At 35.5% G+C, this 14,899-nt stretch overlaps 1 protein-coding gene across 2 annotated transcripts in view; it reads left to right on the forward strand.

Annotated features, from left to right (window-relative positions):
- Window positions 1-11,717, forward strand: part of LOC127843068 (protein cereblon-like) — a 15,593-nt gene extending 3,876 nt beyond the window's left edge. For both annotated transcript variants that reach the window (XM_052372873.1, XM_052372874.1), the window contains exons 3-6: window positions 3,579-3,634; window positions 6,456-6,535; window positions 9,267-9,346; window positions 11,491-11,717. In XM_052372873.1, coding sequence (XP_052228833.1) covers window positions 3,579-3,634; window positions 6,456-6,535; window positions 9,267-9,346; window positions 11,491-11,534 — 260 coding nt within the window. In that variant the 3' untranslated portion in view covers window positions 11,535-11,717. The remainder of the gene's footprint in view (window positions 1-3,578; window positions 3,635-6,455; window positions 6,536-9,266; window positions 9,347-11,490) is intronic.
- The last annotated feature ends 3,182 nt before the right edge of the window (window positions 11,718-14,899 follow it).

Genomic DNA, 14,899 nt, shown 5'->3' on the forward strand with positions numbered 1-14,899 from the left:
AAACGGTCTTAGAAAAATTCACTTAAAACGGTGTCAGCAATATTCTTGGAAGAAAACGTTAGAAAAACGTTTCCAAAAAAAAAAATGTAAGAATGACCATATACTAAATTAAATAGATATTTCGTCTGATTTTTGATCAGGTAAGGCTTCATAAAGGGCAACCGACCGATGTGGATTTTCGAAATGTGGTATATACCATAAGCATAGGTGCGTAAACGCACCTATGCTAAAAACTAACATATTTGCCTCTACAACATCAGGCATACTTTTTAGTTTTAAAAGAAGATTACATGCTATGTCGGAAATACACTTTTTGTGTTAATTTTCTGCTTCATTATTTTCCTGATTTCAAAGAATATTGAGCAGTAAACAAACATATATTTTTTAATAAAATAATTTTATAATCACAATTTTATTTTGCTTGTCTGAATATAATTCATACATTTTCATACCCTGGGTAGGGTGGCATATATCATTTGAACTGTCTGTCTGTCCGAAAACTTTAACAATTGCCATAACTTTTGCAATATTGAAGATAGCAACTTCATATATGGCATGCATGTGTATCTCATGGAGCTGCACATTTTGAGTGGTGAAAGGTAAAGGTCAAACTTCAAGGTCATAGGTTAAAAAAAAAATCCAAGGGAAGTTACAAACTTTACAGGGCAATGATTTCTATTTACCATTTAGCAGGTTCAGATCATTTTTACAGGGGAAGTAATATTTTTTAAAGGGATATAATAAAAAAAAATAATTAATAAATCAAAGCGGCGCAGTAGGGAGCATTGTGTTTCTGACAAACACAGCTCTTGTTTATTCTATGACAGTTCTTTTTATGCTCCCCCAACAATTTTTAGGGGGGAGCATATAGCCGCCGCTTCGTCTGTCCGTCCGTCCGTGTGTCCGTCCGTGCACAATTTTTGTCCCGGCTATTTATCAGCAACTAATTAACGGAATTCAATGAAACTTTATGGGAAGTTTCACTACCAAAAAAAGATGTGCATATTATCAGCGGGTTCTGGTCGAATGATTTTTCACTGAGTTATGGCCCTTTGAAATTTTCCATTGACTGTACATATAGTGCAGTTCCTGTCCGGGCTATTTCTCAGCAACTAATGACTGGAATTCAATGAAACTTTATGGGAAGTTTCAATACCAAGAAAAGATGTGCATATTATCAGCGGGTTCTGGTCGAATGATTTTTGACTGAGTTATGGCCCTTTGAATTTTTCCATTAACTGTACATATAGTGCAATTCTTGTCCGGGCTATTTCTCAGCAACTAATGACCGGAATTCAATGAAACTTTATGGGAAGCTTCACTACCAAATGGAGATGTGCATATTATCAGCCAGTTATGGTTTGATGATTTTTCACAGACTTATGGCCCTTTAAATTTTCCATTAACTGTACATATAGTGCAATTTTTGTCTGGGCGATTTCTCAGCAACTAATGACTGGAATTCAATGAAACTTTATGGGAAGCTTCACTACCAAGAGGAGATGCGCATATTATCAGCCGGTTCTGGTCAGATGATTTTTCACATACCTACATGTATGGCCCTTTGAAATTTTCCATTGTACATATAGTGTAATTCTTGTCAGAGCTATTTCTCAGCAACTAATGACCGGAATTCAATAAAACTTTATGGGAAGCTTAACTACCAAGAGGACATGTGCATATTATCAGCCGGTTATGGTCGGATGATTTGTCAGAGAGTTATGGCCCTTTTAAATTTTCTATAAACTGTACATATAGTGCAATTCTTGTCCGGGCTACTAGTATTTTTCCCCAACTTATGACTGGAATTCAATGAAGCTTTATGGGAGGCTTAACTACCTTGAGATGCGCATGTTATTTGTGGGTTCTGGTTAGATGATTTATTTAGAGAGTTATGGCCCTTTGAAATTTTTAAGTTGCTAAACCATCCATGGTATTATTTTGTCCAAAGTTATGCCCCTCAAGACGTTTCCTTTTATCTGAATATATAGTGCAATATTGTGAAAAAAAAACAACTTTGGGGAGCATCACCCGTCTCCGACATTTTCTTGTTTAATGATTCTATGACAATGTGCTTACCCATGCTGGAGTTGATGCAGTTATTAGTTTTGCAGAAGATTGTTTTATCTAACCATAATTATAGAGCATCTACTTGTTATTGTCGCTCGATTGGTCATTATCGGCTCGGGTACTACTTACATGTACCCTGGGTACTCTTAAGTATACTTACATGTACCCCGGGTACGGTAAATATACTCAAACATGCCCGGGAAATTTAACACTAAATAGGTCGTTGTCGGCTATTTTTTTTATTAATTATATTCACATTTATGTCAATTTTCTGTAAAATGGCCTCAATATTATCAAAACTCATATTCAAAAAGCATGTTGATGCAGTTTTTCTTAAAAGAGAAGTTTGTTTAAGATAATCGGTAGCGAGTTTTACGACATTGGAATTTGGGCGGAAATACAACTCGGGTATAGTCTAATATTGACCGGGTACGATAAAGTATATTTACCGTACCCGGGATACATGTAAGTATCCGATCCAACAATGACCAATCGAGCATTATTGTCCCCTTCCGGTTTCACAGGAGGGGACTTAAGGTTTGCGCTCTGTGTGTCCGTCAGTCAGTCAGTCTGTCACACTTTTCTGGATCCTGCGGTAACTTTAAAAGTTCTTAATATTTTTTCATGACACTTGAAACATGGCAATATGGACATTATGCACGTCATTTCATTTTGTTCCTATGTCAAATATTATGGTTGCTATGGCAACAAATAAACTAGAAATAGTGCTGAAAATTGTGGTTTTCTGGATCCTGCGATAACTTTAAAACTTCTTCATATTTTTTCATGAAACTTGAAACATGGATAGATGGCAATATGGAGATTATGCACGTCATTTCATTTTGTTCCTACGTCAAAAATTCTGGTTGCTATGGCAACAAATTAAAAAAAATCTGACAATGCTGGAATTTCTGACAATGATTGAGCCGGTAGGCGACATATATTGCTTGGCAATAGTCTTGTTTATAATCTCACTTCCCTGATCAATGCTTCTAAAAAAGTTTATTATATAAAAAGCTGTAACTAATATTGCAGCGTTTTGCACCTTTGGTGGAAAGATGGCACAGTCTTTTAGATTGAGGAATTATTTGACAAAAGGGGAATTCTACTGTGTTGACAAGCATGATCATATGTTTATATTCTTCTATTTATGAAACAAAAACTTTGCGACAAATCTTAAATTACAAACCTCTAAAACTTTGATGAAAACTGCTGGAAACATATACATGTACAAATTGCTTCTAATTTTGTCAACATTTATCCATATTTCGTCCAAATGATTCTAACATTTATATTGGAAATGTAAAATCATTGAAGGGGAAAACTGTAGAAACTGGCCAAAAATAAGCCCTAACAAAATCATCACTGTATTTCAATCAAATTTGATGAGGACATTGTTATATATTGAAGCCTTACAGTATTGCAAATAATGTTAATAATTTATATTTACATAGTAAAAGGCTCATTCATTGTTATTTCAATGTATAATTTATTTCTTGTTTTTACAGGTGCAATGTTTGAGGTTATAACTACAAAAGAAGCAAATGTTTTTAGAGCCAGTGAGGTATACAAACTTAAAGCCCCATAAATACTCAAAATAGACGAATATTTCAAAATATTTCGTAAAATAAATTTGACAATAAAAAATCAGTGTTCTTTATAGCAATAGCCAAAATTTTGACTCTATATGTGGTATGGTAACATGGATTTCACAAGATACAAAATGCTTGTTTTTATTTTGTGTGTGACAATATATTCCATGTGAATTTCCCCCGACGATATCCGAACATTTAAGAACAAACACGAGATTGGCTTCGGGCAATATCAGAAGCATGACGTAGTGTTCATGAGCTGTCCAAAGCCAATCTCGTGTTGGCTCGTAAATGTTTAGATATTGTTGGGATGCTTTACAAAATATTTGTTGTTTTTAAGTGTTTATGGGGCTTAAATCTCTTTGAAAAGGAATGAATATTAAGCACTAGCAAAGAAAATACTAAATCATGCCATTGTGATTCTAATCTAAGCTTTCTGTTCTTGCAAGTATTTAAATAAATTTAATATTTTTTTTGCTTGCTGTTGTGTGACCCAACTTTTTTGGGACTTGTCGGTTGGTAGGTTTTAACCTGAGCATAACTTTGTCATAGAAAGCTTTTGTGGTTGCCTTTTTTTGCGATGTTCGCCATGCATCGTGCATCGTCAACATTAACCTTGCTAAAACTCCTAAAACCTTTGTCTACATGATATATCATCTAGTTTGTAACTGGGTCCCTTGAGGTTAAATACTAGGTCATTATGTCAAATTAAAAGAAAGGTCAAGAAAAAGCCTGTGAACACTCTTGATACCTCTAGAAGTCGGACCATACCTCTAGAAGTCGCACCAGTCATCATGAAACTTTCTCAGAACATTTGTTCTGATAATATCTCAGATGAGTTCAAAAACGGTGTCGGTCCACCGAAAAACATGGCCACAAGAAGAGAGGCAGTTTGTTTTATATGTGAAATAGTGTTTATACACTCTAAGTTATATTGTTGGCCGAATCATCATCAAACCTATCTCAGAAAAGTTTGAAAAGAGTTCTTGCCTGTAGAAAAACATGGCTGCCAGGAGGCATGGTAGTTTTTTAGCTCGTCGTTTTCGGCGAAAACCCGAGGCATTGTCATAGCCAGCTCGTTGTGTTGTGTCGTTCGCTGTCCGTTGATGTCTTGCTAAAACCATGACATTTTGCTCTAAAATCAAAGTGCCTTTGAAACTTCATATGTAGATGCACCTTGATGAGTTCTACATGCCACACCCATTTTTGGGTCACTAGGTCAAAGGTCAAGGTCACTGTGACCTCTAAAAAGAAATTAAATTCTGACAATCTTTCACATATTCAAAACTGCACCTGCAGCCGAGCATTGGCATCCGTTATGCGGTGCTCTTGTTTATATGTGGCATTAGTAAAGCCCTGTTAACAATCTAGAAGTCCCATTTTACGTCCAATCAGTAATATACAAAATGTAATGAAAAGCTTGTGGATTCTGTCACAATGTATTCAAAAAAGAATTATAGACGTTTGAAGTTGATGTTTTTTTGGTAGAAGAAGCAGAAATTTTAGTGAACATTAAATTCAGTACTTACCTGGGGCAGAACATGTTTCCACTTATATAAGGGACCCTGAGCAATTAATTCTTAAGTCTTTGACAACATGGTAAGCACAAGCAAACTATTTTTAATTTGCATCAAAGTGTGCATTTAAATATATATATACATATAAGGAATTATTAGTTTTAAACCTGTAGTGAAAATTGTTTGTTAATAAATCAGAATACATGTTATTTATTCCTTTTGTTTTATCATTTATTGTCAATAACATAATTTAGCTTGATGAAATACGAGATTTGATTCAGGGTTTGATGCTTAATTGTAATGAAGTCCTGTACACCTCAACATCTGCTTCATGAGTCACCTTACATTTTTCCTGATATGATCTGAACAAACCCTTACAAGAAATTCTAATCTTCACTTATCCATTTTGATTGGCTTGCATCAAAAGCCTTTGTATTTATAAGATGCTCTTGAGTCTGTTTCCTATGAAGAACCAGTACTTGGTAGGATGGAATAAGCCTTAGAATGCTCCCCCAAATGAAATCCAACCAGGGACCTCCAGTGTAAAATTCATATAGCGGAAAATGATGTTGTTCTGTACCATTTTAATTTAAAAAGAAAAAAAGAATGAGTAATGTTTAATACATGAAGGCATCATTAATAAGAAGCATATGCATTTTCCCCCGCTTTTTTAGCTCACTTGAGTGCAACGTGCTTATGGTGAGATTTGTGATTGCCTTTTGTCCTTTGTGTGTCGTGCATCGTCAACATATACCTTGTTATTACTCTAGAGGCCACATTGATTGTACAATCTTCATGAAAATTGGCCAGGACATTTGCCTCAACAGTATTAAGTCGGAGTTTCAAACTGGGTTATGTGAGGTCAAAAACTAGATGATTAGGTCTAATTAAAGAAAAAGCTTGTTATCATTCTAGAAGTCACACAAATTTATATTCAAAACTAAGATTACCTTGATGATATCTTGGCCGAGTTTGAAAATGGGTCATGGAAGGTAAAAAACTAGGACATTTAGTCCAAAAAAAGAAAAAGTTCGTTAACACTTTAAAAGTAGCATTTCAAGTCAAATCTAATGGCATTTGGTGAGAACATTAAATTTTGCTATGATATCTTAAGCATGTTCATTAAACAAAATGTGCATAAAACTTTGTTTTTTTCGTGAAGTGCTTTTAAAATATTCTGAACTCCAGCTTATCAGAATACAAATTCCTTAGGGTATCAGGTGAGCGCCTTAGCGCCAAAGACCCTCTTGTTTCAGTGTGATTTTATGTTTTACAGCAGGTGAGTGGAGACACGTGGTGGCCTGGTTACAATTGGATCATTCTGGGATGTCCTCAGTGTCATCAACATGTTGGATGGTATGTGCATGGCAGATGCCAAATACAAATTTCCTATCCTGTATCACACAGTGCGGGGTTAGGCCTAGTAACAATGTATCTTTTTTATGCCCCAGGTAGGGTGGCATATAGCATTTTAACTGTCTGTCCGTTCGTCCGTCCACCCGTGAGTCCGTCTGTCAGTTGGTCCGAAAACTTTAACATTGGCCATAACCTTTGCAATATTGAAGATAGCAACTTGATATTTGGCATGCATGTGTATCTCATGGAGCTGCACATTTTTAGTGGTGAAAGGTCAAGGGAAGTAATAAGCTTTTAAAGGGAGATAATTTCTAAACCTGCCAAATGATATATTGAAATTTTATTTCAAAGCGGCGCAATAGGGGGCATTGTGTTTCTGACAAACACATCTCTTGTTTTTCCTCAGCATGAATAAAAAGAATCAATGAAACTTAGCCTTTATGCATTTTGAGATGGGATCTTGTCATTGCCATGACGTTACTCAAGCCAAATGTAAATTTACTACCCTGTATCACTCAGTCTTGATGAAAATTATATTTTCAAAATAATGCCTCTAAGAAAAGGCCATTTGTCATGTTGTTTTACATATTTGTGCCTTATTCCTCATTGAAAGGACAGCCTATGATCCAGCAGATCAGCATTGATCAATCTGTTTATCCAAAAGTTTGTTTGTCAAGGGAACTGAAGTTAATTGAATGGATAATGCAATTATGTTTTTATTGTTAACCAGGATTTCAACAAATACTGATACATGTAATTAGCTTCCAGAATGGTGGATGTGTGATATCAAACTGGTGGTTTCTGGTCAATAAATTAAGTTTTAATTGACCAATCTTGATAAAACTTTGGATTAAGCAAGTTTGCGCCGCGATCTAGCTTGAAATTGTATTTGGGGCTAATTGGGTGAAAGTCAAGGTCACTGTTACTTTAAATAGCAAAACGATTCACATTTAATAGCTTCACTGTTACTTCTAATAGAAAAAAATAAGCATGAGTTTATCAGTCTTCTTTTGTTTCCATTTAGCAATCTTGATAAAACTTAGGTTATAGTAAGTTTCCAAGACGACCTATCTTGAGATTGTATTTTTGATGTCGTGGGTAAAGGTCAGGTTTACTGTTTCTTAAAATTGAAAAATGGCTTTCGCGCAAATTACATCAGTTTTGATGGATATATAGCACTGAAATATTGTGGGTGGGTTGTTAACATGTATGCCTTGCTAAGGATAACTTTGGGACCGGTTTGGTCAAGATCTCTGTATGTTACTTAAAATTGAAAAATTAGTTCGCATTGGCGTAATGAATATGGTGTCCATCTAGCGATTGGGAGGTAACGGGTTCGATCCACACTCAAGGAGCATTCTCTAGATCTTCCCCAAAGACACCAAGTAAAGGAATAGTCACAGGAGATGGACTCTAGAGTGTTTCTATAAGCCTGAGGCTTTCGATGCAATCGAGCTAAAATAAGGTTAAAACTAATATAAACAAGAGATGTGTTTGTCAGAAACACAATGCCCCCTATTGCGCCGCTTTGTAGCCGTATATTTGACCTTTGACCTTGGATGACCTTGACCTTTCACCACTCAAAATGTGCAGATCCATGAGAAGTTAGTAAGAGATTGAATGGAGAAATGAAAATTACTTTATTTTTATTTTTGACCTTTGACCTTGAATGATGACTTTGACCTTTCACCACTCAAAATGTTCAGCTCCAGGAGATACACATGCATGCCAAATATCAAACTGCTTAATCTTCAATATTTAAAAAGTTATGGCCAATGTTAAAGTTTTCGGACGGACGGAATATTTGACATTTAACCTTGAAGGATGACCTTGAACTTAACCTTTCACCACTCAAAATGTTCAGCTCCAGGAGATACATGTACATATGCATGCCAAATATCAAGTTGCTATCTTCAAAAGTGAAAAAGTTATGGCCAATGTTAAAGTTTTCGGATTGACGGACAGACAACATATATTAGACATTTGACCTTGAAGAATGACCTTGACCTTCACCTTTCACCACTCAAAATGTGCAGCTCCATGAGATGCATGCCAAATATTAAGTTGCTTTGTTAAATATTGAAAAAGTTATGACCATTAAAGTTTTCGGACAGACTGACATGCTTACTGACTGACGGACAGTTTAACTGCTATATGCCACCCTACCAAGGGCATAAAAAATGTTTTTCGGTAATGAAGTTAGAATGGAGGAATTGAATTGAAATTGTAGTGTTTGTTTGTTGTATGCAGGCCAAGTGAGTTCATTTCTGGCCTTAGTGGTTAAGGTCATGGTCATTATTACTAAAAAAAGCAAAACGTCTCTTCGTAATGTCTTTGATTTGGATGTATATTGGTAGTATGCTCAAATAGTGTTTATAACGAGCTTACATGTATACCTAGCTCGAGATTTGGGACCAGTTAATCTAAATCAAGGTTACTGTTTCTATCTGAAAATAGCAAAACTGTTGCCTCAAATTAGCTCGAGTGTTGGGTTATTGTTCTGAAATGTGTTATGTTGGTAGATTACAAGAAAAGCATGAAGAGTTTATAAGGAATTGTATTAGGAATAAGTTGGATTAAAGGTACTGTCAACCACAAACAACGAAAAAAAGCAATGTTCTAAAATGCCTTTTTTTCAATTATTTGTTTATATTGATCTTTGAGATATTTCCAACTTTACCTGAAATTGTATTTTTTGAAAGAGATAATTTCCTGTTGTTTTTTCTTCCAGGGAGTATATTCCACAAAATAAAAACTCAGACGCAAAATCGTTTTTTGGATTGGTGCTTAGTAATTTATTATATGAAAATGGTAAGTTCTAATGAATGTCTGTGCGCTGGTACTGGTAAGAATGAAACATAAGAATCTCAAATTTGGAAAGCACACTGGCAAGGAAGGTGAACATCAGTTTTTATTATGCCCCCAGTAGGGTGGCATATAGCAGTTGAACTGTCCGTCAGTCCGTCCGTCCGTCTGAAAACTTAAACATTTGCCATAACTTTAACAATATTGAAAATAGCAACTTGATATTTGCATGGAGCTGCACATTTTGAGTGGTGAAAGGTCAAGGTCATCCTTCAAGGTCAAAAGTCAAAAAGTACAATCCATGGAAAGTAATAAGCTGTAAAAGGGAGATAATTTCAAAACCTGCCAATAGGGGGCATTGTGTTTCTGACAAACACATCTCTTGTTGTGTATAATTTTGGTATTTTAAATTAGCCTTTATGTCATGTTTACTAGTAACATTGTATTATGTGAATATGGAAAAAAACATCAAACTTGTAATGGACATCATGTTGGGGATTCTCTCAAACAAAACTGTTCATTTAATGTTATAATTGTTTTTTTGTCATATTCTGTCTGTTCTAAAAGTTAGCACTGTTCAATAAAATTTTTTATTAACAGTGATGGTTTTTTATGTTCCCCAGTCTATACTGGGGAACATATTGTTTATGCCCTGTCTGTTGGTTTGTTGGTTTGCGTCAAACTTTAACATTGGACGTAACTTTTGCAATATTGAAGATAGCAACTTGATATTTGGCATGCATGTGTATCTCATGGATCTGCACATTTGGAGTGGTGAAAGGTCAAGGTCATCCTTCAATGTCAAAGGTCTCATATATAGGGGGGGCATAGTGTTTCACAAACCCATCTTGTTTTGTAAGTATGATTTTATTGTTTAACTATGTTGATGCACGCATTATGTACATGTTTATTTAACCCTTTCAATGCGGGAACCGAATTTTGAAGGCCTTTGCAAACAGTTTGGATCCAGATGAGATGCCACAGAACGTGGCGTCTCATCAGGGTCTGAACTGTTTGCTATTCTGATAATATTCATTGAAAAAAAATGGAAGAAAATGCTAATTTTAGAAATTCAGCAGACGACATTTTAGCAGACGACAAATTTCCCAGCATGCAAAGGGTTAAGGGAAGCCACACACTGATCATCAGAATACACGTAGTAGCGGTAAACTTCCCTTAGTGTTTTTAGCTGACCTAAGCACAATGCGCGCACGGTGAGCTTTTGTGATCACTTTTTGTCCGTCGTGCGTTGTGCGGTGTCAACATTTGCCTTGATAACACTTTCCGGTTGGTTGAAAAACATGGCCGCCAGGATGTGGGGCATTTTTCTTTATATGGCTATAGTAAAACTTTGTTAACACTTAAGAAGCCACACTTACTGTTCAATCATCATGAAACTTAGTTAGAAGATTTGTCCCTATGATATCTGTCCTTTCAATATTCTAAGCCAGAGGCTCATTGTATTATATTCTATGTATACTGGTTCGCAAATTATGCTATATCTCAACTTAAAAAACTGACCACAGACTGGTATAAGATGAGATGCCATAAAAACCTCGTCATATCGGATCACACAGCCAGTAGAAGAATCTTTTTAACGTCGTTCAGCATTTATTTATTTGTTTAGTAAAACTGCAGAAGTGATATTCAAAATGAGACAGGAAATCTGAATCCTAGGCCCATGATTAACCCTTTGCATGCTGGGAAATTTGTCGTCTGATAAAATGTCGTCTGCAGAATTTCTAAAATTGGCATTTTCTTTTATTTTTTTCAAAGAATACTATCAGAATAGCAAACAGTTTGGATCCTGATGAGACGCCACGTTCTGTGGCGTCTCATCTGGATCCAAACTGTTTGCAAATGCCTTCAAAATTCAGTTCCAGCACTGAAAGAGTTAAATTCAAAATGATGTAAAACGTTTATCTTGCATATATAGATTATAAAAGCTAGGTACACCTAACTCTTGTTTATTTCACTTAAATTTGATTGGTGATTGTTAGTAGATTTGAATGAATAAGCGAGGCTTTGAAAATTGGTAACTATGTTGATAATAACAACGGGAAATAATACTCTCGGCGATTCCTGGAGTATGGTCCGAAATATTGGCATAGATGCTAAGAGTACATGTATAATCTATTTTACTTTTTCAGAGGCTGACGAACTTATTGTTTTACCGAAATCTTATCAAAGCTGACACAGGTTGACACTAAGTTCCATGCAGTGATTCACAGACAAGATCTGACAGAAGCAAAGTTGGTTCTTTGTGTTTTGCGGCCCAATTGCTGCATTAACATTTACAAACAGTGGTATGATCCATTGAGTTCATTTGTTGAACTAAACATCTAGAGTATGTTTATGTGATAAAAAATGAAAGATATTACGTTTTCCGTTTTCCTTCTTTAAATATGCTTTTATGTTACTCAGCGACAAAAATAACATGTTTATCAGCATCGCTTAATATAATTTCGAATATATATTCATTTTATAGCTGTGAAGCAAATACAAACCTGATACATTTTAACCATATTTCACGACGTTTATCACGGGTGCCAACTCTTTTTGAGATGCATTGGTATATGAGCCAATGCAACCTCCGAGGTGGCGCTCAGGCCGGGATGTTTTAAAATTTCATGGATAATTTTGCAGGGTGATTAGGGTTTATATGTTTTTCTTTCAGCATATATCACACTATTTTTTTAATCGGTGAATGTAGTGCGATTCAGCGAAGATTAATTGACCCAAAAATGTACAGAAACATACATTCTCATCCCATTAAAAAACGTGAGAACCTTTATAAGTTGTGGTACGGTGGAGTTTTAAGTGTAGCATTGGCTCATTTATTAATGCATCTCAAAAAGAGGTGGCGCCCGTGATTAACGGCCGTGTATTTGCACAAATGACGCTCGACTTGTTAAGTATATTCATATATATATAGCTGTCTTGTTTTGGAATTAGTGACAGAACTAGATGATAATATTTACGGCGGGAATCTGCGAGAATACTTGGCCAATCACAAATATTAGCCTGTAAATATTTACTTCCTTCAGGTGTGAAGTAGTCTAATTCAAACTGATGTCGAAACTCCTCGCCTTTTAGGCAGAAATTACGCAAACAGCCCGCAGAGGACGTTATATATTAAATAAGATGATTACTGCTTGAGAAAAGTATTTCTTCCATAAATGTACTTAGTAGTTAAGAGATTCAGTAAGTTTCAATTTAGTCGTTGGAGATATGTGTAACAGTTCGATGCACACACTTAGAACATTATACATTTCAGCCAAGCCAAATTGCGGAATCTATTCTGAAGTTCTTGTCGTATACAAAGCTCATATTCAACCTTTGACCTTTATGTGTGATCTTAAACTGGTAGCTAGTTAGGGACATTGGTCTCACGCGTGACACGCTGACTTCACTTGACACTTAAATGTCGAATGTCCATTTGGACACGAAGCAGTTTGTACGGATAGTAATTTCATAATTCATTATGCAATTTAAGATAATTTACCCTAAATGATCATCGTGTAGAAAATGTGAAGGTAACACTTAGAGGTCAAATGTTAAATTTAAGCAATTTATTTTTTTGTATGATGATTGACAAAGTTATAGACCGGATGAATCGAGCGGAGTAACGCTCGGTAAAACACTTGATCATTTTGATCGTTTTATGGAGCTTTTCGAAATCAAAGAGATCCGTCTGTGCCTTGTGAAAGGAATATAAAATCATGTGATTGATAACATTAATAAATAAAATAACAGTCTCGGTTCATTTCGTTGAAACAAGACCATAAACATTTTAAATTGTAAATTTGAAACGTAATTTGAACAGAAAAAATGCAATACTAACAAACATGGTTAAAGTTATAACTGATAATGGCGATATAAATACTGAATGATGTAGACTTGGCAGAATATGCACATTGTCCTTGACAAACAGCACCCGCGTGAACTTTTCGAGGTCAACATCTATTCTGATGTATAACAGGTAATCAGGGTTACAGTTTAGATGATGTAATGTTAAATTTTTCTTGTCTTTCTCTCATTGGGTGGTTATATCTGCCGTCTGATGGATGACTCCATCATTAGGTCCCCGAATACATACAGCGTCATCGTAACGGCAATTAGATAATCCGTTATGAACAGGTTCTTGCACTCATCCTCGCTTCCAAGATGTTCTTGTTGTTCAAGACAGGTATGTGTATAATACGCATACCTGTTCAAGACAAGACAAGATGAAATACAAATCGATCAAATGTATTATTTTTAACACGGCCGGTGTAGCCGACTGTATTAAAGCAACGGTTCGAAAATAAATACCGCATTTTAGAGCATTGGGTCCAAAAGTGTTTACTCTGCTTACCGTTTTTTAAATAAATATTTTCACGCTCAAACATTGGATAGTTTTACCCATTTGTCAATACGCTTCAAATTAGTGAATGTTTCAACGCTTTTTATTGGTCGTCAGCACATTTAAATAGTCATTATTTCAATTAATTAATTGTATGTTCCCTGTCAATGTTTTGGAACTTAATCGATCTTAGCCGCAACAACGCTTTAGTACATGTAACAAACGTGAGTGATTTATTTGACGGACTATCTTCTTTATACCGGCGGCGTGACGCCGTCTTTTGTCATGCCTTATACCTTAGTCTATTCAATCAAGTTTATAAGTATTTTTGTACCTTTTGATGCAGAACTTGCGGTATTCAGTTGATGGTTGTTATTATTACTGCATTATTTATTTCTCATAGTTATCGATTACCAAATTGACATTTTGACCGTAAGAACACTGGGGCTGCTGCAATTCGATGGAATAGCCTATTTAAATTTGAATGTAACACTGCCGTAAGGATGGAACGGCTTTTCGAGTCGTTCACAAATAATGAGTCAGTGATGCAATCCTCTTCAAATAGATAGAGAGCAAGCTTTTGTCAGGCATGATGCAACAGATGTTTGTGTTGTCATTGGTTACTAAGCAACTTAAAAAATACAACTTTCTTTCGCTCAAACGAATGGAGTTTATTGTGATTGACGGTAATCGCGACTGCCCTCGTGACATTCTATTAATACCAATTTGACGTCGCGGCTTTCGTCCAATCTCTTTGCAGATTCGTAAGAATACGTCTCATTTTCGAAAAACGTGCATTTATAGGCTCAATATAGTCCGCTGAAGAATGATATTATACCTTAAGTTAACAAACATAATTTATTGCATCTTTTGTAACAAGTACTTTTCTGCAAGATAACGTTAAGATTTCTTTTCTTTCAAACATTTAACATAGTATTTTTAGTCGTGTATGTGCAAACAAAATGCGTGCAATTACGCTAATCATATGCAGTTTGTACTTTCGCTTTCTCATTTGTATACCCTCAAATACATTTGAAAACATGTATTATTCATCAAATACATGAACATTGTCAAAGTGCGGCGTCTCATCTGGGTCAAGGCTGTTTGCCAATGCCTTTTTCTAGACGCTAGGCATGAATGGGTTAAAATTGTGTATCCTGATGCGAGGAGTTTAGTTTATATAAAACAAACGCCTTCCATATTAGCGGTTACAC

This window comes from Dreissena polymorpha, chromosome 8, assembly GCF_020536995.1.
Source record: "Dreissena polymorpha isolate Duluth1 chromosome 8, UMN_Dpol_1.0, whole genome shotgun sequence".
Taxonomy (NCBI): Eukaryota; Metazoa; Mollusca; class Bivalvia; order Myida; family Dreissenidae; genus Dreissena; species Dreissena polymorpha.